This window comes from Trachypithecus francoisi, unplaced genomic scaffold (assembly GCF_009764315.1).
Source record: "Trachypithecus francoisi isolate TF-2019V2 unplaced genomic scaffold, Tfra_2.0 Lachesis_group13, whole genome shotgun sequence".
Classification (NCBI taxonomy): domain Eukaryota; kingdom Metazoa; phylum Chordata; class Mammalia; order Primates; family Cercopithecidae; genus Trachypithecus; species Trachypithecus francoisi.
Window position 1 is genome coordinate 40,317,073 of NW_022681458.1, and position 25,004 is coordinate 40,342,076.

At 44.4% G+C, this 25,004-nt stretch overlaps 2 protein-coding genes and 1 non-coding gene across 13 annotated transcripts in view; 1 reads left to right on the top strand and 2 right to left on the bottom strand.

The window, feature by feature from the left end:
- The window catches only part of CFLAR (CASP8 and FADD like apoptosis regulator), a 54,300-nt gene that overhangs the window by 8,435 nt on the left and 20,861 nt on the right, over positions 1-25,004 (bottom strand). For 7 of the 11 annotated variants that reach the window (XR_004441863.1, XR_004441864.1, XR_004441865.1 and 4 more), the window contains exons 5-9: positions 22,898-22,980; positions 17,295-17,349; positions 13,468-13,517; positions 12,687-12,768; positions 1,483-1,993 (exon numbers count right to left, since the gene is read on the bottom strand). Coding sequence is in view for 4 of the 11 variants with exons in the window: in XM_033231982.1 (XP_033087873.1) it covers positions 1,483-1,993; positions 12,687-12,768; positions 13,468-13,517; positions 17,295-17,349; positions 22,898-22,980 (781 nt within the window). In the remaining 7 variants the exon portion in view is untranslated. Of the gene's footprint in view, positions 1-1,482; positions 1,994-12,686; positions 12,769-13,467; positions 13,518-16,940; positions 17,084-17,294; positions 17,350-21,649; positions 21,981-22,897; positions 22,981-23,396; positions 23,534-25,004 lie in introns of those variants that run through there. The other 4 variants (XR_004441868.1, XR_004441867.1, XM_033231984.1 and 1 more) reach the window with 4 other exon arrangements.
- On the bottom strand, positions 21,389-21,451 carry LOC117095484. The gene has a single exon (XR_004442023.1). It is a non-coding gene; the product is annotated as a U7 small nuclear RNA (small nuclear RNA).
- LOC117095226 (inosine-5'-monophosphate dehydrogenase 1-like) lies at positions 23,302-24,975 on the top strand. Its single transcript, XM_033231985.1, is given in 2 exon segments — positions 23,302-23,473; positions 23,476-24,975. Coding segments are annotated over 2 exon segments (1,536 nt in total). The 5' UTR covers positions 23,302-23,304; the 3' UTR covers positions 24,843-24,975.

Here is a 25,004-nt window from a genome sequence, read left to right on the forward strand (position 1 = left end):
AATAATAGACGATGATTCCATCTGGGCTTACAAACATACTTCTGGGCTGGGTGCGGTGGCTCACGTCTGTAATCCTAGCACTTTGGGAGGCCGAGGCAGGAGGATCACTTGAGGTCAGGAGTTCAAGACCAGCCTGGTCAACATGGTGAAACCCCGTCTCTATTAAAAATACAAAAATTAGCAGAGCGTGGTGGTGCGCGCCTGTAGCCCCAGCTATTCAGAAGGCTGAGGCAGGAGAATTGCTTGAACCCAGGAGGTGGAGGTTGCAGTAAGCTGAGATGTGCCACTGCACTCCAGCCTGGGCGACAGAGCAAGACTTCACCTCAAAAAACAAACAAAAAAGATATACTTCTATATGACTGTGTGGGTATCAAATAAAAAAAGATCTGAAAGGTGGCCAGGTGTGGTGGCTCATGCCTGTAATCTCAGCACTTTGGGAGGCCGAGGTGCGTGGATCACTTGAGGCCAGGAGTTCCAGACCAGCCTGGCCAACATGATGAAAACCCTGTCTCTACTAAAAATACAAAAATTAGCCAGATGTGATGGCAGGTGCCTGTAATCCCAGCTACTCGGGAAGCTGAGGCAGGAGAATCACTGGAACCCAGGAGGCGGAGGTTGCAGTGAGCCAAGATCATGCCACTGCACTCGAGCCTGGGTAACAAGAGTGAAACTCTGTCTCAAAAAAAAATAATTAAAAATAAAAATTTGTGGCCAGGCACAGTGGCTCACGCTTGTAATCCTAGCCCCTTGGGATGCCTTGGGATGCCGAGGCGGGCAGAACACCTGAGGTCAGGAGCTCAAGACTGGCCTGGTCAACACGGTGAAACCCAGTTTCTACTAAAAATACAAAAATTAGCCGGGGCGTCGTGGCACACGCCCGTAATCCCAGCTACTTGGGAGGGTGAGGCAGGAGAACTGCTTAAACCTGGGAGGCAGATGTTGTAGTGAGCCAAGATTGTGCCGCTGCACTCCAGCCTGGGCAAACAGCAAGACTCCATCTCAAAAAAAAAAAAAAACTTGTTCTTTGTATTTGTTTATTTATTTATTTATTGGAGACAAGGTCTCCAATACTGTACTCCAAGGCTGCAGTACAGTAGTACAATCACGACTCACTGCAGCCTCAAACTCCTGGGCTCAAGCGATCCTCCTACCTTAGCCTCCCAAGCAGTTGGGACTACAAGCGCACACCACTGCACCCAACTAATTTTTAATTTTTTTATAGAGTAAGTTCTTACTTTGTTGCCCAGGCTGAAAATTTCTTAATTTTGAAGAAAAGTATTCAAACTACAAACTAACTAACTACAAAGTATTTATAAATCATGCCGGGTCTATACTGTAGTCCTAGGGCAACCCCAGTGCAGGAGGGAAAATCTCTTTTCCTCCCAGAAGAGAAGGGCAGCAAACGTGGCACAGTGGTAATTCCTATCCTGTGGCACGAAAATAAGCAGGTGGTCCAGAAGTGACCACCTCCTGGGGGCTCACCTTTCTTGTCTCAGTTTCTGGGAGAGGCACTGCAGGTACAGGGACGGTGAGCTGCAGGACCGCTCCAGCAGGGACACATCCGCAGTGCACAGGCTCCAGAAGAAGTCAGCTTCTCGGTGAACTGTGCTCAGCCCTCGCTGCTGAGCCTTGAATTCCACATTCTTCATTGCTGGCCCATCTACCTCCAAGAGGCTGCTGTCCTCCAGCTGGCCCTCTGACACTACATAGTTCTGAATAAAAAACACCTTTGGCTTCCCTGCTAGATAAGGGCATGAATCTCCCATGAACATCCTCCTGATGTGATGCAGGGGGAGTCCTGAGTGAGTCTGATCCACACCATACACGCTCTGGGAGCCTCCTCGGCTCACCAGGACACACACAAAGCTATCGTAGTCTCGGTGCTCCGGCATACAGGCAAATTGGCCAAGAATCTGGGATATACCATTCACACTGAGATGCAAGAATTTCTGGACTTCATAGCCCAGGGAAGTGAAGGTGTCTTGAAGAAGCTCTGGGGAAAACACAAAACAAACATGGAAAACAACACTGGAGTGAGGAGAGCTCAAGAGGACTGGGTAGGAATCCTAGCCATGGTCTAATCTCCATTATGAAAAGCTTCTGCTTTTGTGTCATATTTTGACGGGCTCGAGTCCTAGGCAGTTGGAACAGGAACCATCTGAATCATGAAAGACATGACTTTAGGTCCCTAAATATGGTCTATACCCTGCTATACCACTGTTCCTGCCTGATGCCAGCCACAGGCAGCTAAGCCCACTCTAGTCCAGTCAAACCAAGGGGAGGACAAAACCTTTCTTTCTTCAACGATCTTCTTATTGAAATCCAGACCTCACAATCTTTCTCTCTTCTGAGTGGCTCACTCTGGGGGAAGCCTACCACCACATCATGAAAGTACTCAGGCAGTCCCTCAGAGAGTCCCACATGAAGAACATACTTCCCGCCAACAGCTAGCACCAACTTCCCAGTCATGTGAGTGACCACTTTAGAAGTGGATCCTCCAATCCCAATCAAGCATTCAGATGACCCAGCTGACAACTGACCACAACCTCACTAGACTCTGGGCCAGAACAGCCCAGCTAAGCTGCTCCTAAATTCCTCACCCACAGGTGAAGATATAATTAAATTAGTATTGTTATTTTTAGCCACTAAATTTTGGAGTGATTGTATACATTTTTAGGTAAATAATTCACTAGGTAAGTCCTTTGACCTTTCCTATCAGTAAAAGGAAAAGGTTTCTTACTTTTCTCCTTTGCTTGGCCCACAACTAAGGATTAAACAATGAATCATTAGCTGGGCTCAGTGGCTCACACCTGTAATCCCAGCACTTTGGGAGGCTGAGGTGGGCAGATTACCTGAGGTCAGGAGTTCAAGACCAGCCTGGCCAAAATGGCGAAACTCCGTCTCTACTAAAAATACAAAAATTAGTCAGGTGTAGTGGCACGCCCCTGTAGTCCTAGCTACTCAGGAGGCTGAGGCAGGAGAATCGCTTGAACCCAGGAGGTGGAGGTTGCAGTGAGACAACATTGCAACACTGCACTCCAGCCTGGGCAACAGAGTGAGACTCTGTCTCAAAAAAAAAAAAGAAAATGAATTATTGTATCATGTAATAATGAAGAGATACAAAAGAAGTGCTGATATTCCTAAGTCTATAATCAATCAGCATCATTAACAAGGAAATAGGAGACATGATTCACAGGTTGCAAATAACCCATTAAACAGTAAGGGCAGCCAGGCCCAGTGGCTCACGCCTGTAATCCTAGCACTCTGGGAGGCCGAGGCGGGCGGATCACCTGAGGTCAGGTGTTCGAGACCAGTCTGGTCAACATGGTGAAACCCTGTCTCTACTAAAAATACAAAAATTAGTCAGGGGTGGTGGTGCTCACCTGTAATCCCAGCTACTTGGGAGGCTGAGACAGGAGAATCGCTTGAACCCGGGAGGCAGAGGTTGCAGTGAGCGAAGACTGCACCAATGTACTCCACCCTGGGCGACAGAGCAGGACTCCGTCTCTAATAATAATAATAATAATAAATAATAATAATAATAATAATAATGAGGGTAAATGCCTTCACAGGATCTCTGGGTAGCTGTTATCAGGACTGTAATTTTGTACAGCCTTTTTGAAGAGCAATTTGGGAGTATCATTAAATTTTAAATGTGTATGCGCTTTATAAAAAAAAGAAAACTCTCTGTGTGGTAGAAGAGGCCTGGACGCACTGTCCCCTAGTCACCTTCTCTGAGGGTGCAGGCGAGCTTCAATATCCAGTACTGAATCCAGGCTGAACAAGGAGAGAACCTGGACTAGGACTCCAGTTCCATCACTACTATTCTATTCCAAAGGACTTACATGTCTCTAATCGTGGAGTATTTGCTCCTCCAGGAGGCAGAAGCAAACAGGGAAACACCAGACTCAAAGCTCTTTTGTTTACTTATCTCAAGATTGGTTCACATCCCTCAAAACCTCTCTTCACTGATAAATGTCCTTCCTTATCAAAGTCCTTGAAAGAAAGCTTCACCACGATCTCCCTTCCCATGCTGATATGTGAGGCTTAGACAGAACAAATGCTATACTGTGCCTTCCAGCTCTTTCCTTTATTTGTGCTCTCTGGAGGTTCTGGCTGGGGAAGCCCCTGTCACATGACTGTAAGCAGACAGTCGCGTGGTGCAGGGCAAAAGAGGAACCAGCCTTGCAATCACAAGATGTGGGTTTAAGTCCTAGTTCCTCCATCTCCTCTTACTAGGGTCTCAATCTTGCATGGTCTTGGAAGAGGACTGAGCTACAACAGCAGACAAGCTAGGAAGGGAATGGGAATCTGAGGTCTAGGGCAGAAAATCCTTACCTAAAAGAACAGAATAAAAATGGCTAAAGCTGGAGGAAGCCAAAAACCATGCAGGTCCCAAATGCCAAAAAGAACAGCAGGTCTGAGCCTCAGACAAGACAGAGCATTGCTTAAATGTGTGGCAAGGCAGTCACTCCATAGGCCCAGCCTGAAGACATCACCACTGACATTTCCCATTAATGTCACAATTTTCCTCTGTGAGATGGTGAGGTGGAGTGGGAAGAGTTGTTAGCTGGCACTTGCAACTTTATTGAGCCAGCAAGAACATGCATACAGCCCAGTCTGATGTACAGGATCAAAAAGGTAATGACAGTGTGACTTTGAGTCAGTTTGAGTCAGCCCCAGTTTATTCATCTATAAAACAGGATTAAAACGAATGCTTGGCCAGGTGCAGTGGCTCACACATATAATCCCAGCACTTTGGGAGGCTGAGGTGGGAGGACGGCTTGAGCTCAGGAGTTTGAGACCACCCTGGGAGTCACAGGGAAATCCCATCTCTACAAAAAATAAAAAATTAGCCTGTAATCCCAGCACTTTGGGAGGCCGAGGCGGGCGAATCACAAGGTCAGCAGATCGAGACCACGGTGAAACCCTGTCTCTATTAAAAATACAAAAAACTAGCCGGGCGCGGCGGCAGGCGCCTGTAGTCCCAGTTACTCAGGAGGCTGAGGCAGGAGAATGGCAATGGCGTGAACCCGGGAGGCGGAGCTTGCAATGAGCCAAGATTGCGTCACTGCACTCCAGCCTGGGCGGCAGAGCGAGACTCCGCCTCAAAAAAATAAAAATAAAAATAAAAATAAAAATAAAATAAAATAAATAAAATAAAATAAAATAAAAAATTAGCCAGGCATGGTAGTACATGTCTGTAGTCATCACAGCTACTCAGGAGGCTGAGGCAGGAGGAACGCTTGAGCAGGAGGTTCTTCAAAAGGTGACTGTGAGGGCAGGGTACGGTGGTTCATACCTATAGTCCCAGCACTTTGGGAGGCCAAGGCAGGTGGATCGCTTGAGCTGCGGAGTTCAAGACCAGCCTGGGCAACATGGCAAAACCCCATCTCTACCAAAAATACAAAAATTGGCCGGGCGTGGTGGCACACATCTGTGGTCCCAGCTACTTGGGAGGCTAAGGAGGATCACTTGAGCCCAGGAAGTAGAGGAGCCAAGATGGCCCCACTGCACTCGAGCCTGGATGAAAGAGTGAGACTCTGTCTCAAAAAAAAGGTGACCATGAGGATCCAATGAGATTTCTGTAAAGATGCTTTGCAAACTGTGTTTATTCAGATATAAGATATTGACTTTAAAGGAAACAAAGGAAGCCATTTCAAAATACAAATCACCAGTCTTATGGTGTTGTGCATTTCTCATGGAATCTCTCTCTTAGGACCTGGAGGGAGGTCTCTATATTCTAAACTAAAATGGGCTCAGAGCAGACAAAGTCCATGTCCTATGTAGGCAGAACAGTAACTGTTTTGTCCTTGCACATAAATAGAGGAAGAAAAACTTGGGGGCTGGGTTTGGAAAATAAAACTTGAACAAACTACAGAAGTCCCACTTCTCCTTCTAGAACCCACCCTGGAAAACCCACACCCAATCCAGTCTGATCTCCAAAAATTCCAACGGTTCTTTAGAACTTCTTGAAATGATATGGGGGAGGTAGGGAGGGGAAAGGCGGGGGTTCTTCTGGCCTTGTAGTTAGTACAGGGTTGTTCATTCAAGGCCAGGGTCAGCACTACTCACAGGTTTGAGGACTTCACAGATAAACCAAAAAAAACAAAATACAGTAAAATGTCATGACTTCGTTAATTTAGAATTTGTTTTGATCTAAATGAGGGTGCATTTATCTTGACAATTTCTATGAACAGGGCTTCATTAAATAAATGTATAAAATAAACGAGAATGAGGGAATGCTTCACCAGTTAATTTACAATCACTTACTGAGTACCTTTAATAAGCCCAGTGTTAACTGCTATAGAGCACATGGGCAAAACACAAGATGGGCAAAACATTCTTAGTGAAAAAGGGAGTTCTGAGGTCAAATGTGTTTGGGAAATGCAAGGTGGACAAGGCTAAAACAGGTTTATTCGCAGGAATAATTTTCAGAGCCTTTAATAGGTCAATATGCATTGCAAATATCTGGGGGGGAGAGATTAGACAGCACTTCTCAAATTTACTTGACCAGAAAACTCTTGTTTTACAAAGTTCCCCTTATTGCCTACAGAAATACTTGGACAAGAGAATACATATCAAATATATGATGTACTTAAATCAAAGAGCTTGTTGGGGAAGCAAAGCTTATAAATGCACATAAAACAAAGATTACGTGGTGGCTCATGACCATAATCCCGTGATTTGGGAGGCCAAGGCAGGAAGATCACTTGAAGCCAGGAGTTCAAGACTGCCCTGGGCAATACAGCAAAAAACCCTGTCTCTACAAAAAACAAAAATAAGTTAGCCAGACATGTTAGCATGTGCCTGTAGTACCAGGGACTCAGGAGGCTGAAGTGGGAGGATTGCTTGAGCCCAGAAGTTTGAGACCAGTCTGGACAACATAGTGAAACCCTGTCTCTACAGAATATTATAAAAATCAGATAGATGTGGTGGTGCCTGTGTGTAGTTCCAGCTACTTGGAGGGTGAGGTGAGAGGATCACTTGAGCCTGGGAGGTTAAGGCTGCAGTGAGCCGTGATTGTTCCACTGTGCTCCATTCTGGGTGATAGAGCAAGACCCTGTCTCAAAAAAGAAAAGGAAAGTACAGAAAAATGTTCAAGCTTTTCAGAAAGAGTAGAAAAAAAAATACTTCCTCTTGGCCAGGTGCGATGGCTCATCCCTGTAATCCCAGCACTTTGGAAGGCCAAGGCGGGTGGATCACATGAGGTCAGGAGTTCAAGACCAGCCTGGCCAACATGGTGAAACCCTGTCTCTACAAAAATACAAAAATTAGCCGGGCATGATGGCGGGTGCCTGTAATCCCAACTACTCATGAGGCTGAGGTGGAGAATCGCTTGAACCCGGAAGACAGGTTACAGTGAGCCAAGATAACGCCATTGCACTCCTGCAGCCTGGGCAACAGAGCGAGACTCTGTCTCAAAATAAAAACAAAAACAAAAAAACTTCCTCTTAAAATTTGCAAACATCGTTTTTTATTTTTATTCAGGGGACTTAAAAACAACCAGAGCTTCAGGCCAAGCTGTAAAGCCCATCTGTCACAGATGTGAGACGTTTGCTTCTATATTCCTAACAGAATTAAAAAGTACAGTGTTTAAAGATGACCCACCAGGGCCTAGCACAGATCCAGCTTTGCTATCACTGACACAGATGACACAACACCAAAGACTTATTTTTCAATTCTACCAAATTAGCCCCCAAATCCCTAAGCATTTACTTCTGCCTCAAGAAAAGGTTACTGAACTCCATAAGGATTCTTCTCAAGAATCAACTACCAAAGAATAACCTTATTTCATGCACAACACAGCTCTGAGAACAGATTCCACCTCATTGCCTTAATATTTGCTTCACACAGGGCCAAGCATAGTGCTTTGCACATAGTAGGCCCTCAATAAACATTTACCGGACAAAGAAATAAAGCTATAAATACTTGGGAGACTTGCATGCTCTTTGGATAAAAGTCTGGTTTTTTGAGGACAGAAGGGAAGACAGGTAGAAGAGAGTCTGCTAAACTCTAAAGATAAAAAGGAATGGCTTTTATAAACACACTGACACTGGGAGAGCTTATTCCTTCATTCATTCACCCAACAAATATTTATTGAACACCTAGGTACCAGGGATTGTTCCAGGTACTGGAGACCCATAGTAAGAGAGATGGATAAACTCGCCCACCTTCATGGAAATTACATTGAGGCAAAGTAATTAAAAGCATAGGCTTTGGAGTCCAGCTTTTGATCCCAGCTCAATCAGTACTAGAGAAGGTAGGAGTGTAGTTCACTGCTCAGCTTCCTCACCTTGAAAAGAGAGAGAATAGGCCGGTCGCAGTGGCTCACGCCTGTAATTCCAGCACTTTGGGAAGCTGAGGTGGGCGGATCACGAGGTCAGGAGATCGAGACCAGCCTGGCCAACATGGTAAAACCCTGTCTCTACTAAAAATACGAATTAGCCGGGCATGGTGGCATGTGCCTGTAATCCCAGCTACTCAGGAGGCTGAGGCAGGAGAATCACTTGAACCTGGGAGGCGGCAGTTGTGGTGAGCTGAGATCGCGCCATTGCACTCCAGCCTGGGCAACAGGAATGAAACTCCATCTTAAAAATAAATTTAAAAAAAAGAAAAAAGAAAAATTAGCTGGGCGTGGTGGCGCATGCCTGTAATACCAGCTACTCAGGAGGCTGAGGGAGGAGAATTGCTTGAACTTGGGAGGGAGAGGTTGCAGTAAGCCGAGATTGCACCACTGAACTCTAGTCTGGCAACAGAGCAAGACTCCATCTCAAAAAAAAAAAGAAAAAGAAAAGAAGAGAACATAGAAAGAATATTCCTAGTAAATTAGTTCTAAGTAGAACAAAAAAAAAATTTAATGGAGAGAACAGCACCTATATTATGGTATTATTTATGAGGATTAAGCACGAATCCATGTAAAACAATTAGCACAGTACCTGGCACGGAGTAGATTTTTAATAAATTATGTACTCTGAGCACAGCTATGCCCAGGTTAGTCCTATCATGTTCCTGTTTGTTTCTTTCAGAGCCCTTATTTCGGCTGGCAATTATCTTACCCGCTTGTAGGACTCCTGCACTCCTCCCAAGTGTTCAAGGTTACCCAGGTGGCAAAGTTAACTAGACAGAAGAAATCCACATAATTACTCTAGATGAAGCCCCCTAACTGCGGATTAGATGAAAAGAGATGAAGGGTGCTGCACTAATAACAACCATTTTCAACCAAGGCAGGATTCTGGGCCTAGAATCTTCAGTGACAAATCACCAGGAGGGGAGGAGGAAAATGAAGAGCTGGAGGCCTAGAGAGATGGTGTGAGGAGAGGAGACTGTGCCTTTCCACTTCATAATAATTAATGTTCTCCTGCTGCTCTGAGTCTGTGCATGTAAGTGGATTCGTGACCTCTCAGCTGATGAAAACCATAGCACAAGAAGAATAAAAGTGTGCTGCCTTGTTTCTTACCTGCTAATTAGCCACCTGAGCCCAGGGGGGTTTATAAGAGGCCTCAAGCCCAATTATTGATTTTGTTCCCAGAGGCAGGGAAGGCTTGAGTCAAATCACCCTGATTCTCAGGGGAAAGGCAGCACTGAGCATCCAGGGTACCCTCTAATGGCCCAGGCCTACTCTTGTCCAGCAATATACCACCGATATGTTGCACTTTAAAGGACTACGTCCGCCCAGGAGGGACCTGCTGTCTAGAGTTGCCAGTCTGATTCTTGGAGCTCATATATAGACACATCGGCAGCCATGGGGCAGGAAACAGATGTACTAATGCAGTCAAGACCAATACCTACTCATACCTGTGGCCAAAAGCATGATGCCCCAGGCTCTGCCTCCAATTCTACCGTCCTCTTCCATCTTTCTCTCTTATCAGGTCTCTGCCCTCCTGTACTTTGTACTTAGATTCTCCTTTGCCAAGCCCATTCAGACTGTGACTGGTAGGAGTGTTGTGCTCAGCTTTCCACTTGAGTGTTTATCCAAGAAGTTGTCCCCTCTCAGGTTATGGCCTCCATTCCAGTGCACCACAGCCTATGGGGATGTATCCCACTCATGCATCCCCTTGGGCCTAGAGCGGGCCTCAGTGCCCTGGTCTCTCACTTGTCTGAGATCAGATTCTATGTACCAAGTGCAAAGAGCCATGGTGAGCTCTTGCTTAGGTGGTTTATGGCTAGAATTAAACAAGCAAATGAGGAAATAATGCTAGTTGGCACCTAGTACAGGCTCATACTGTGCCAGGCACTATTCTAAGCCCTTTCCAAGTATGAACTCATTCATTCTGCCCAACCTCCCTGTGAGGTAGGTCCGTTATTAACCCACTTTACAAAAGAGAAACTGGGACTTAAGGAGGCCAAGAACTCAGCATTACAGGAAAAATAAAAATAAAATTTAAATTAAAAAAAAATTAGAAGCCAGGCACGGTGGCACATGCCTGTAATCCCGGGAGGGATGTACTCGGGAGGCTGAGGCAGGAGAATTGCTTGAACCCAGGAGGAAGAGGTTGCAGTGAGCCAAGATCACACCACTGCACTCCAGTGTGGGCAACAAGAGTGAGACTCTTTCTCAAGAAAGAATAAAAAATAAAAAAATAAATAAAGAGGCCAGGGACATTGCCCAAGGTTACAAGCCAGAACATGGCATAGCCATGATTCAAACCCACACTGTCATATTCCATTTCTCAACTCTGATCATGCTCCTATAATGCAGAAAAATATGAATATACATTCAGCCCCTGCTCACAAGATGCCCACAACCCAGCAACAGAAGCAAGCACAGACACTGAGTTATAGCCAAAAAACTTGGTTTTTCAATTCACAGCAGGTCATGGCTTTTATTTGTTTTATGATTCTCTTCACACAACAGATATATGTACAACATCTGCTGATGAATGAAACAACACTGACTAAAACCAGAAGTACAGGACAATTACATAATCTCTTAAAACAGGAAGTGACTCATTAAGAAAATATTTTCTCATTCTTATATGTGTACTAATGGCTAAAAAGGAGAAGACACTTATCTTTCTCACATCTAACCAAAAATAGGACATGACCAAGCAGGATCATATCTGAAATCCTGGAAAATTTAGTCTTATATTTGACCTTCTCTTAGCCTCTCTTCCCATAAAACTCCCCATGGTAACATTTTAAGTGAGCCTAAAAGATAGTTCTGACTCATTTTAAGAGAATGTTGAGAAGCTCTAAAACTGGAAATATAATGATCGATCCTCTTAAGGAAGAGCTAAATAATTAAACAGAAAGTCATTCCACTTATCTATGCTCTTCTCATTCTCTTTTGATGCAGCACCAGTGATTCAGTTTGAGTCAGACATCCAACAACTGAGCAAAAGCAATGGTGACTCACAGATAGAAGAGACTGAGGCCAACAACCAAAGCAAAGGACAGCAGAACTGACACATTGCTCAGAAAATATCCAAAGCTCTGTAAGTGAGCACACATTTATCATGTCTTTAATGTTCCCAGGAAAGTTTTTGTCATCTATCTAGGTGAAATGATGGGGCATGTGATAATATGTGAAGCCAGAATGCCTTCCATTAATATTAATGTCTCTCTGGGTTCCAGGACTCCTCCCTGCTATAGCATCCAAATGAAAAGGCAAGACTGAAGCTCACTAACTACCGTAAATGATGTCTTTGTGTCAGAGACACTGTTACCCAAATCCATTTCATTTTCCTCCTGACACACAGCTAGACTAATTTCTCCATGTCTACTACAGTTAGATGGAGCCACATGACTGAGTTCTGACCAATCTAATGAGGTGAAAATGATACATATTATCACTTTTAGGCCTGGTCCCTAAAATCTCTTATGAGATCCTCCACACATTCTCTCTTCCCTTATCTGCTAGCCAGATACAAAGGACTCTGCAGAAAACTCAAGACCTCAGATGATGGAGCCATTGAATGGTCACATGAACAAAGTCCCCCCAGCCCGATCCACACTAGCCTGTGACATGAATGAGAAACAAGTCTCTGTTGTGTTGAACCACATATTCATTTTTTCTTTTCTTTTTTTGAGACAGGGTCTTGCTCTATCACCCATGCTGGAGTGCTGTGGCACAATCCTGACTCACTGCAGCCTTGACCTTCTTGGGTTCAAGTGATCCTCCTGCTTCAGCCTCCCGTGTAGCTGGGACTACAAGTGTGCACCACCACACCAGCTAATTTTTTTTTTTTAAGACAGAATTTCACTGTCACCCATGATGGAGTGCAGTGGTGCAATCTCGGCTCACTGCAACCTCTGCTTCCCAGGTTCAAACAATTCTTCTGTCTCAGCCTCCCAAGTAGCTGGGACTACAGGCGTGCGCCACCATGCTCAGCTAATTTTTGTATTTTTAGTAGAGATGGGGTTTCACCATTTTGGCCAGGCTGGTCTTGAACTCCTGACCTCATGATCCACCCACGTCCACCTCCCAAAGTGCTGGGATTACAAGTGTGAGCCACCGTGCCTGGTCCACACTAGCTAATTTTTAACTGGGCTCAAGCGATCCTCCCATCTCAGCCTCACAAAAGTCTGGAATTCCAGGCATGAGCAACCACACCCAGCCTGAAGCACAGATTCTTGAACTGGTTTGTCATGGCAACTGGTGCTGATCACTCTAATGAATATAGCTTGCCTGTGCCATGATCTCAATCTGAGGGCACCGGTTAATCTGTAGCTTCCACACCTACCTGTCTCATTGCCAATGCAATCGATTATCAGGCAGATTCCTAGAGGCTTGCTCTTCATCTTGTATCTCTCTTCAGGTATGCTCTGGAAAGGAAGGCAAGAATTGCTAAAGACTCTGGATATTGCTCTGTTTCTATGAGGTTCCACTCATATACCATCTCTTCTTTTGGATTTCCTTTGACAGGTGAATCACTCAACAGACACAGCCTGAAGTTTCCCATTACGGCAAATGTTTCCCATTAATATCAAATTTGTCCTCTATTAGGGTAATGTGCTCAAGACAAATTATTTTATTTTTATTTAATTTTAATGAAAATCCCAGTCTCTTTATTGGCTTTGTGGAATAAAGATAATTTGAAAAACAGAGAAAACATGAGTCATTTGTCTCCACAGTAACCTGAAGTTATATAAGTGGTATCTTCCCAAGTACAAAGGGAGCCCTTCTATTGCTTCTGCTTACAAAGAAGTGTCAACCTAATAAAAAGCCAGAACAAGTCAAAGTTCAGGAAAGTATCACTGCTGACTTACATGTTCAGCAGTCACTGAGTTGAGACAAGGGGTACTTTGGAACTTCCCTGCATTCCAAATTTCACTAATGCCATCCTCCCTTTAACAACTTTCTCTCTGTTATTCAGAGTTCCCTTGTATGGAAGTTCTCAGGAGAACAACACTCTCAGCCTCTCATTGTCTCAAAGAGTTCTTAATGGACAGATATTTTTAAAGAAGTCAGGGTTCTCCACAGCTATGTACATATAATACCAAATCAGACCATTTATTCTGTACCTGAGGCATAAAAGCTGCTGATTCCTGAATGGATGTCTTCACTGGTTCTTCTGAGGGATGAGAGAGAGAGATCATTTACAAAGCTGAAGGAGAGCTAAGTCCACCCCCACACTGGCTTAGTTTCTTTGTATCACAACTGTTCTCCCTTCCTATTTTCTTCAATTATCTCTTCTTTCCCCAGCTATACTTGGCCCTGAGGTTCCAACCTCACACTGAAGAAAGTGACATAAGAAAACACAAGTCCCAGTGCTACCAGGGGCTATCTGGGGAAGCTGCTTAAACAGCAAGTGAAGAAGGCTCTCCCCTACCTCACTCTAGGTGAGGAACAGGTGGCTGGTGAGTTTTTAACTTGATAGGAGAATCTAATAACCTCACCACCCAACAATACTGATAGCTTTCCTATATGTGCTGAAACTGTTGACAATACCTAAAGGGAACAGCCTTAGAGAGTGCAGAGCAGGGAAAGCTTATATGTGTTTGCTAGCTATAAAACAGATGGCACTGTTTTCATAGTCCAGTGATACTGGGAGATCATAAAATAAAATGGCAATGGCAAGACAGTGATGATGAGGGCAGTGAGCCTGGCAAATGCAGATGAGCCTAAAGCTAATTTGCTAGAAAAAAATGACTTGATTAGGTCAGGGAGGTGAAGGAACGACCAGTTTTGAGCCAAGATTGTGCCACTGCACTCCAACCTGGGCAACAGAGCGAGACTCTGTCTCCAAAAAAAAATAAATAAATTTTAAAAAAAGATACACAGGATATATTAAGTGAAAAATGGATTATTAAATAATATGTATACTATTGATTTTGTGTACTTAAAAATATCTATTTGTGTATATATACTTAAACATGTATTAATATATGCTTAAATATAAAAGAATTTAGAGGTATAAAAATCAAACATTAATAGTAGCTATCTCTGATACTTGAAAGAGGAAATTTCACTTTATATTTTTTGTATTTTAGCAATTATATATTAACAGAACAAACAAACAAAGAAAACCCACAAAATAATCTATGTGATATATCTATCTCAGTTTAAGGCATTTAGCAGGAACTTACTAAGTGAAGTTATCACCATCCTCATCAAATTCAATGATGGCTGAATAGTTGAAATCTATTTGGAAGTCCAAATTAATATAAATATTTGGTTTGATTATTATTTATTTGGATGGAATCTCGCTCTGTCATCCAGGCTGGAGTGCAATGGCACGATCTCAGCTCACTACAATCTCTGCCTCCCGGGTTGAAGCGATTCTCCTGCCTCAGCCTCCTGAGTAGCTGGGATTACAGGTGCGTGCCACCACACCTGGTTAATTTTTATATTTTCAGTAGAGACAGGGTTTCACCATGTTAGTCAGGCTGGTTTCGAACTCCTGACCTCGTGATCCACCCACCTTGGCCTCCCAAAGTGTTGGGATTACAGGTGTTAGCCACCATGCCTGGCTGACTATTTTAAACCTCTATTAAATTAAGTCCAAGTTATTACAAAGCTTTTTTTGGGGGGATAGAGTCTTGCTCTGTCGCCCAGGCTAGAGTGCAGTGGCAAGATCTCGGCTCACTGCAACCTCCACCTCCCAGGTTCAATCAATTCTCCTGCCTCAGCCTCCCGAGTATGTGGGACTACAGGTGTGCACCACCATGCCCAGATAATTTTTGTATTTTTAGTAGAGACGGGGTTTCACCATGTTGCCCAGGTTGGTCTCGAACTGCTGACCTCAGGTGATCCACCCACCTCGACCTCTCAAAGTGTTGGGACTACAGGCATAAGCTACCATGTCCAGCCCAGAAATCTTGTTCTTTATTAGCAAATAAACCAAGTCCAAGCAAGAACAAGTAAGCAGCTCTCCTAACAGGATCACAGGGATATTGGGATTAATTCCTATGCAAATCTACTAGGTCTCCTATTTTCCCTTTAAACAGCCTTAGGAATACTAATTCTCATCACCTCACCAGTGTTTTAAGAAACATGCTGTTGGCCGGGCGCGGTGGCTCAAGCCTGTAATCCCAGCACTTTGGGAGGCCGAGACGGGCGGATCACGAGGTCAGGAGATCGAGACCATCCTGGCGAACACTGTGAAACCCCGTCTCTACTAAAAAATACAAAAAAACTAGCCGGGCGAGGTGGCGGGCGTCTGTAGTCCCAGCTACTGGGGAGGCTGAGGCAGGAGAATGGCATGAACCCGGGAGGCGGAGCTTGCAGTGAGCTGAGATCCGGCCACTGCACTCCAGTCCCGGCGACAGAGCAAGACTCCGTCTCAAAAAAAAAAAAAAAAAAAAAAGAAACATGCTGTTATTTCAGGAATTAATTCGCTTCTCAGTAGTTTTTGCTGGAAAGCACAGTATCAGGTAGAGAATGACAGGCATGAGCTACACCATCTGACTAATCCAGGCCAAAATAAGTTTTCAGGTACACACAGCACAAAGACTGAGTCATAAGGTATCCGTAAGGGGACTGCCACACAAAGAGGGCTTCTATTAGGCCACTGCCCCACTCAAAACATTCATGATGTCCCACCACACACAGCACAGATTCCAAGCCCCTTGGATAAGACTGAAGCCCTCCATCGCAGCCCATCAATCCCTGCTTCCTGGAGTTCGGAACCACAACCATGTGCTTCATCAGTGTAAGACTGAGTCTCAGCTCTCACTTTAAGGAGGACTCAAGGAAAAGAAGTAAACTTTTGCTGGGTGCAGTGGCTCACGCCTGTAATCCCAGCATTTTGGGAGGCCAAGGCAGGTGGATTACTTGAGGTCAGCAGTTTGAGACCAGCCTGACCAACATGGTGAAATGTTGTCTCTATTAAAAATACAAAACTTAGGCTGGGCGCCATGGCTCATCCCTGTAATCCCAGCACTTTGGGAGGCCGAGGCGGGTGGATCACCTGAGGTCAGAAGTTTGAGACCAGCCTGGGCAACAGAGTGAAACCCTATCTCTACTAAAAATACAAAAATAATCTGGGTGTGGTGGCACAAGCCTGTAATTCCAGCTACTTGGAGGCTGAGGCATAAGAATCACCTGAACCGAGGAGGCGGAGGTTGCAGTGAGCCGAGATCATACCACTGCACGCCAGCCTGAGTGACAGAGCAAGACCGTGTCTCAAAAAAAAAAAAAATTAGCTGGGTGTGGTGGTGCATGCGTTTAATCCCAGCTACTCAGGAGGCTGAGGCATGAGAATTACTTGAACTCAGGAGGTGGAGGCTGCAGTGAGCCAAGAGTGCACCACTGCACTCCAGCCTGGGTGACAGAGTAAGACTCCACCTCCAAAAAAAAAAAAAAAAAGAAGTAATCTTTTAAAAAATGATCTATGGGATCAAGTGCTAATGTTTTAAGAGAGAAAACATATCATGCGGGTTGAAATTGACCTGTCTTTAAATTGCACGTTTTCTTTCTTTCTTAGGAAAGGGGGGATATCATCTGTAGAATATCCAGATTTATTAAATGGGCTATAAGACAAGAACTTATTTACCTTTCCTCTTCCTGCTGCTAGATATTTGGTTTAACATGGTTCATTATCATGGTTGGATGAATGTTTAACATGGCCTGGTTAGAGCTCCATTCCATTTCAGTTATAAATGTCACATATCTTAAAATATAGCCAAGATGACGAAGCTGATGGAGTATGATGGTGTTCAAACTTAGATAAGCTAATTCAATAGACAATTAGAAATGCCAAAGAGTCCATCGTAAGAGCTTAACCGGTTTTTATTTTGAGAGCTTAGATTATGTAGATAAAGGAAATTGCCAACTCTAAAAATGCAACAGTTGTACTAAAATTATCAAGCATTTATAAAGAATGAATATTAAAAAAAGGTGGTCTTACGTTGAGTGCCAAGTTGCTCCTTAAGTCTTTGTTCTTTACTTCTCCCATTGTGGAGCTTCAAACACAAAGAATAAGGTCACACTTCCTGTTTGTTATTTCAGAGGTACATTATACATTACACCTCTTTAAATGTCTCAATAGGATTCTTAACCCAGGAAAAAAATAAAAATATCATCTCCACAGTTAAATTATCTAAAGAATAGCAAGAGCTGTTAACTCCATAAATCCCATATCATATTACCAAAGAACAGGGAAATTCTGCTTTTAAAAAATGAAAATAGGCCAGGAGTGGTGGCTGACACCTATAATCCCAACACCTTGAGATGCCAAGGTGGTTGGATCATCTGAGGACAGGAGTTCCAGACCAGACCAGCCTGGCCAACGTGGTAAAACCCCATCTCTACTAAAAATACAAAAATTTGCTGGGCATGGTGTGGGTGCCCCTGTAATCCCAGCTTCTCAGGAGGCTGAGGCAGGAGAATCACTTAAACCAGGGAGGCAGAGATCGCAGTGAGCTGAGATGGCGCCATCTGGGCAAAAAGAGTGAAAAGTGAAACTCTGTCACAAAAATTAAAAAAAAATAAAATAAAAATATGCTAAGCTAGCATAGTAGAATGTTTCAAAACAGCCCAATAAAAAATGATGTTACAGTATAGTATAGTTGCTAGCACAGCTCCAGGTTAGGATAAGCTGTTAGAACATGAGATTGACATTCCACCTGTTTCTTCAACATGGGGCAAAGTACAGTATGGTTAAGAGTCGGATTTCTAGGCCAGACAGACCTGTAGGAATCCTGATTCTGCCACTTATTAGCTATGTATTCTTGAGCAAGTTATTTAACTTCTCTATGTGTGTCTCTTCATATGCTAAATGAGGATAATAATAATAGATATCTTACAGATTTTGTATGAAGATTAATGCACACAAAGCGCTCAGCACAGTGCCAAACACATGGAAGTACACAATAAATGTCCAGTTATTGCTTTTCTATCATTGCCTAGCTACACATAAGCAACATATGGTCCTGATTCTTGATAATGAAATATTCTTCATAAACCACTTCTGAGGGCTAGAGTAAGAGTAATCAGAGAATGAAAGATTAAACCGACCCTTTCTCTTCTCAGATGACAGGTCCTATGTAAGATACACATACCACATGCTGTCAACCCATCTGAGACACTCAGCTTTCAAATGACAGTTCTTCTCTGAAGCTAACCTAGCCAAAAGAGAGAAGTACACTATCTGTTAAGCTGTGTCAGTAGCTAAGTCTGTGTTTCTAAATTAAAAACATGTAAGTTGCCGGCCGGGCGCGGTGGCTCACGCCTGTAATCTCAGCACTTTGGGAGGCTGCGGTTGTCGGATCACGAGGTCAGGAGATCGAGATTATCCTGGTTAACATGGTGAAACCCTGTCTCTACTAAAAATACAAAAAATTAGCCTGGTGTGGTGGCCGGCGCCTGTAGTCCCAGCTACTCGGGAGGTTGAGGCAGGAGAATGGTGTGAGCCCGGGAGGCGGAGCTTGCAGTGAGCCGAGATCGCACCACTGCACTCCAGCCTGGGCGACAGAGTGAGACTCCATCTCAAAAAAAAAAAAAAAAGTAAGTTGCCTTTTTCACTAATAATTAGTAACTTAGCCAGAGGCTGATCATATCAGATAGAAACTGGCCCCGTGCATAGATATGTATTCACTCATACATACTATTAGAGAGAGGTAACATATCACATCAAAGATGGATTTTAAAAGCATTGTATTGTAGCCATATAATTTTTAAATTCTTTTTTTTTTTTTTTTTTTTGAGACAGTGTCTCACCCTGTCGCCAGGCTGGAGCGCAGTGGCGCCTGCAACCTCTGCCGCCCGGGTTCAAGTGATTCTCCTGCCTCAGCCTCCAGAGTAGCTTGGATTACTAGTGCCTGCTACTGCGCCTGGTTAATTTTTGTAGTTTGAGTAGACACAAGGTTTCACCATCTTGGCCAGGCTAGTCTTGAACTCCTGACCTTGTTGTGATCCACCCGCCTCAGCCTCCCAAAGTGCTGGTATTACAGGCGTGAGCCACCGTGCCCAGCCATAATTTTTTTTTTTTTTTTTTTTTTTTTTTTTTTTTTTGAGACGGAGTCTGACTCTGTCGCCCAGGCTGGAGTGCGGTGGCCGGATCTCAGCTCACTGCAAGCTCCGCCTCCCAGGTTCACGCCATTCTCCTGCCTCAGCCTCCCAAGTAGCTGGGACTACAGGCGCCCGCCTCGTCGCCCGGCTAGTTTTTTGTATTCTTTAGTAGAGACGGGGTTTCACCGTATTAGCCAGGATGGTCTCGATCTCCTGACCTTGTGATCCGCCCGTCTCGGCCTCCCAAAGTGCTGGGATTACAGGCTTGACATAATTTCTTAATTCTATAATATCTTGTGGTATCCTGTGGCATTTAATCACACAGTAATTTCTGAAGCACTTCTGCAGACTCATATGAGTTAACTTCTAGGTATTCGGCTCCTAAACCTCTTAAGGAAGTCACTGCATTCATATGCCATAGTGCCTGCTTACTAAATTAATGAATGAATAATCAGGGTCACTTTTTTTTAGATGGAGTTTCACTCTTGTTGCCCAGACTGGAGTGCAATGACACAATCTCGGCTCACCGCAACCTCTGCCTCTTGGGTTCAAGTGATTCTCCTGCCTCAGCCTCCCAAGTAGCTGGGCTTACAGGCATGCACCACCACAAGCAGATAATTTTGTATTTTCAGTAGAGACAGGGTTTCTCCATGTTGGTCTCGAACTCCCAACCTCAGATGATCCGCCTGCCTCAGCTTCCCAGTGTTACAGGTGTGAGCCACTGTGCCCAGCCTTAGGGTCACATATTAAATATAGGAAATTTAAGGAGAAACTAATATGCAAAGCATATGGGCTCACAACAGGCTACACAGCAATGAACATGCCTCATTTACAAAACAGAAACACAATAATAAAAATATGACAGGTTTTCAACTAAGAATGACAATATAATTTATATTAGACAGACAATAGCAGAGAAAGCTCAGAAACCTGGATCTGAATCCTAAATCTGCTTTTTCTCATTATTTGGTATTACAGAGACTAAGAAGGACAAAAGAAAGCACATTTCATTCTTTTAAAAAATGTACGCTAGGCCAAGCGCAGTGGCTCATGCCTGTAATCCCAGCACTTTGGGAGGCTGAGGCGGGCAGATCACCTGAGGTTGGGAGTTCAAGACCAGCCTGACTAACATGGAGAAACCCTGTCTCTACTAAAAATACAAAGTTACCCAGGCATGGTGGCACATGCCTGTAATCCCAGCTACTTGGGAGGCTGAGGTCAGAGAATCGCTTGAACCCGGGAGGCAGAGGTTGCGGTGAGCCGAGATCATGCCATTGTACTCCAGCCTGGGCAACAAGAATGAAACTCTGTCTCAAAATAAACAAAAAGTACGCTATATCTAAGCTATGGCATGACAAGTATACAGTTTATTATATACATCACAGTGCAGTGGAAGGAGTATGGGCTGGACCCAGCTCTGCTAGTAGTTAGAGGTACACAATCGCTTAATTTTCTTTAGGGCTAAGTTTCCTTATTTTGTTCATTAAGGGGATTGGATAATATAATCCGTAAATCCATTTTAGCTCTGAAATTGTACTGCTCAGTAGTGTCTCTTACAGACATATTCGCCATGAAACCATTTATATTACAAGAGTGGTTAATGTTTTCATTACATCCTTTTACAAAAGCATTTACATATATATATATATAATATACATATTTTTTTTTTCTTTTCTTTTTAGAGACAAGGTCTCACTCTGTCACTGAGGCTGGAGTGCAGTGGCATACTCACAGCTCACTGCAGCCTCAACCTCCCAGGTTCAAGCAATTTCTCCCACCTCAGCCTCCCAAGAAGCTGAGACTAGAGGCACACCATCATGCCCAGCTAATTTTTGTATTTTTTGTAGAAATGGGGTTTTGACATATTACCCAGGTTTATCTCGAACTCCTAGGCTCAAGCAATCCGTCTGCCTCAGCCTCCCAAAGTGCTGGGATTACAGGCATGAGCCACCACACCCAGACAAAAGCATTTTTTTTCCTTCTTTTTTTTTTAGGGGCTTTCTGGCAAAAACTGAAAATCCTGCTAGACAAATTCTAAAAGAGCTGTTAACACTGCCAAAAGCATTTCTAATTTAACGAAGAAATTGTACCTGGGTCTAAGTCCTCACTACAAACTCCACATACCTTTATATGAACATGAGGATAAGATTACACCAAGATTTAACTTCTCAAGATAAAAGATTAACTGAAGAACAATTCTGATACCTTGTACTAAGTACTATGAACACAACCACCATAAGTGACTATGTGATACTTATGCTCATGAACACCCTCAAAAATCTTGTTTCATCACTCAGTAACAAAATAACTTTTGCTGAAATCATTAAAATTAGCTCAGTAAAAAAGCAAATGCACAAAGAAGTACAAGGATATTTATTTTATAGCATTATTAGTAGTAACAAAAGATTGGAAAGCATCTAAACATACAGCAACAAGGAAGGGCTAAACACATTATAACACATTTAGAAAATGAAACGATTTAATCATTCAAAATAATGATTAAGTAGAGGCAGTTCCATGTTAATCATATGGAACAATTTCCAAGAATTTACAAGTCAGGACAATGGACATAGGGTGCTATCATCTGCAAAAGAGAAAAAAGTAAAAATGAAATATATGTGTAGACTATCTCTGGATAGTTACAGAATGAACTAGTTCACAACAGCTGCCTTTAGGAAAAATAATTGGAGGTCAGTATTATAGGGGTAGGAAGAAAACATACTTTTTTTTTTTTTCTTTTTGAGGCAGAGTTTTACTTTTGTCACCCAGGCTGGAGTGCGATGGTGCGATCTGGCCACTGCAACCTCTGCCTCCTGGGTTCAAGCGATTCTCCTGCCTCAGCCTCCCAAGTAGCTGGGATTACAGGCGCCCACCACCACACCTGGCTAATTTTTGTATTTTTAGTAGAGATGGAGTTTCACCATGTTGGCCAGACCAGTCTCGAACTCCTGACTTCAGGTGATCTTTCCGGCTCAGCCTCCCAAAGTGCTGGGATTACACGCGTGAGCCACCGTACCCGTGCGAAAATATACTTTTAAAACTTCTTGTAGTACATTTAAAATTTTTTTCCATAGGTATGGTGCATCTATTTCTATTTTTAAAGTTACATTTTCTTTTTTTAAGTCACAATGTCAAGTGAATAAATGAACAGTGAAAAAAAAAGTCCAATTGTCCAACTGTATATATATACAGATACAAATGCAAACCCACATAAAAAGAGTCTAGAAGGAAATACTCCAAAATATTAACAGTGGTTGTCTTTGAGTAGTGGAATATAGGTGATTTATTTTCTTTTATCTTTCTCTATATTCTCCAAATATCTCAATGAACATGTATTAGCTTTGAAATTATAAGAAGTTACACGTTTTTAAAACAAATATACATTTCTATCACAATTTTTTCAGATATTAAGTAAAGTACATGCTGTGAGAATATGTATATTTTTATTAGAACTCTGAAACGGTTTCATGTTGGGATTCCATATGTTTGCTCCAGACTCACCCTGAAGTTATTTGAAGGATCCTTGAGACTCTTTTGGATTGCTGCTTGGAGAACATTCTTATAACCTGTCCCTGCTCCTTGAGCTATAAAAGCAGAAGAGAGATACTGAGTTAAAACTTATAAATTATTATCAAATAAATCTTCAACAGTGGTTCAGTCCAAGGTCAACCACCAGTTTTCAAAATACCCTAAACTTTCCAGCCACCTTACTGAACTCAAAATTTCAGATGACTCTTCGACCCAACATCATTAAGAATGGAGTATAGGGCGCCCTGGCCCACCCCGCCGCAGCCCCCGCCCCCGGCCCACCCGGCCCGTGGCTGCAGGGTGGCAGCGGCGCGGCGGCGGCGGCGGCGGCAGCAGCGGCGGCAGCGTTTATGTCGGGTCCCACGGGGTCTCGCAGCAGCATGGCGGACTACCTGATCAGCGGCCGCACCAGCTACATGCTCGAGGACGGGCTCACCGCACAGCAGCTCTTCGCCAGCGACAAGGGACTCACCTACAACAACTTCCTGATTCTCCCAGGATTCATAGACTTCATAGCTGATGAGGTGGACCTGACCTCAGCCCTGACCCAATGGTCACGCTGAAGACGCCACTGATCTCCTCCCCCATGGACAGTGTGACAGAGGCTGACATAGCCATCGCCATGGCTCTGATAGGAGGTATTAGTTTCATTCACCACAACTGCACTCCAGAGTTTCAGGCCAGTGAGGTGCGGAAGGTCAAGAAGTTTGAATAGGGCTTCATCACAGACCCCGTGGTGCTGAGTTCCTCGCACACTGTGGGTGATGTGCTGGAGGCCAAGATGCGGCATGGCTTCCCTGGCATCCCCATCACGGAGACGGGCACCACGGGCAGCAAGTTGGTGAGCATCGTCGCCTCCCGAGACATCGACTTTCTTGCTGAGAAGGACCACACCACCCTCCTCAGAGAAGCGATGACGCCAAGGATAGAGCTAGTGGTGGTTCCAGCAGGTGTGATGTTGAAAGAGGCAAACGAGATCCCACAGCTTAGCAAGAAAGGGAAGCTGCCTATTGTCAATGATCGAGATGAGCTGGTGGCCATTATCACCGACACCCACCTGAAGAAGAACCGAGACTACCCTGCGGCCTCCGAAGATTCCCATAAGCAGGTGCTGTGCGGGGCAGCTGTGGGCACCCGTGAGGATGACAAATACTGCCTGGACCTGCCCACCCAGGTAGGCGTCGACGTCATAGTCTTGAACTCGTCCCAAGGGAACTCAGTGTATCAGATTGCCATGGTGCATTACATCAAACAAAAGTACCCCCACCTCCAGGTGATTGCGGGGAACGTGGTGACAGCAGCCCAGACCAACAACCTTATTGACACTGGTATGGACGGGCTGCGCATGGGCATGGGCTGCGGCTCCATCTACATCAGCCAGGAAGTGATGGCCTGCGGTTGGCCCCAAGGCACTGCTGTGTACAAGGTGTCTAAGCATGCCCAGTGCTTTGGTGTGCCCATGATAGCCAATGGCAGCATCCAGACCGTGGGGCATGTGGTCAAAGCCCTGGCCCTTGGAGCCTCCACAGTGATGATGGGCTCCTTGCTGACCGCCACCACGAAGGCTGGCGAGTACTTCTCAGACAGAATGCAGCTCAAGAAGTATCAGGGCATGGGCTCACTGGATGTCATGCAGAAGAGCAGCAGCAGCCAGAAACAATATTTCAATGACAGGGATAAGGTGAAGATCACACAGGGTGTCTCGGGCTCCATCCAGGACCAAGGGGCCATTCAGAAGTTCATGCCCTACCTCATAGTGGGCATCCAGCATGGCTGCCAGGATATCGGGGCCTGCAGCCTGTCTGTCCTTCGGTCCATGATGTGCTCAGGGGAGCTCAAGTTTGAGAAGCGGACCATGTCGGCCCAGATCGAGGGTGGCGTCCATGGCCTGCACTCTTATGAGAAGCGACTGTACTGAGGACAGTGGTGCAGGGCGAGGTGGTGGAGGGAGTGCACCCCAGTGTCCACCTTCGGGCACAGCCTCCCTCCATCACTGAGTGGTCCACAGATTTGCACTACAGGTTCCCCAGCTCCTTTCCAGGGAGAGAGGAGGGGAGGCTCTGAGGGGTCTGCAGCCACC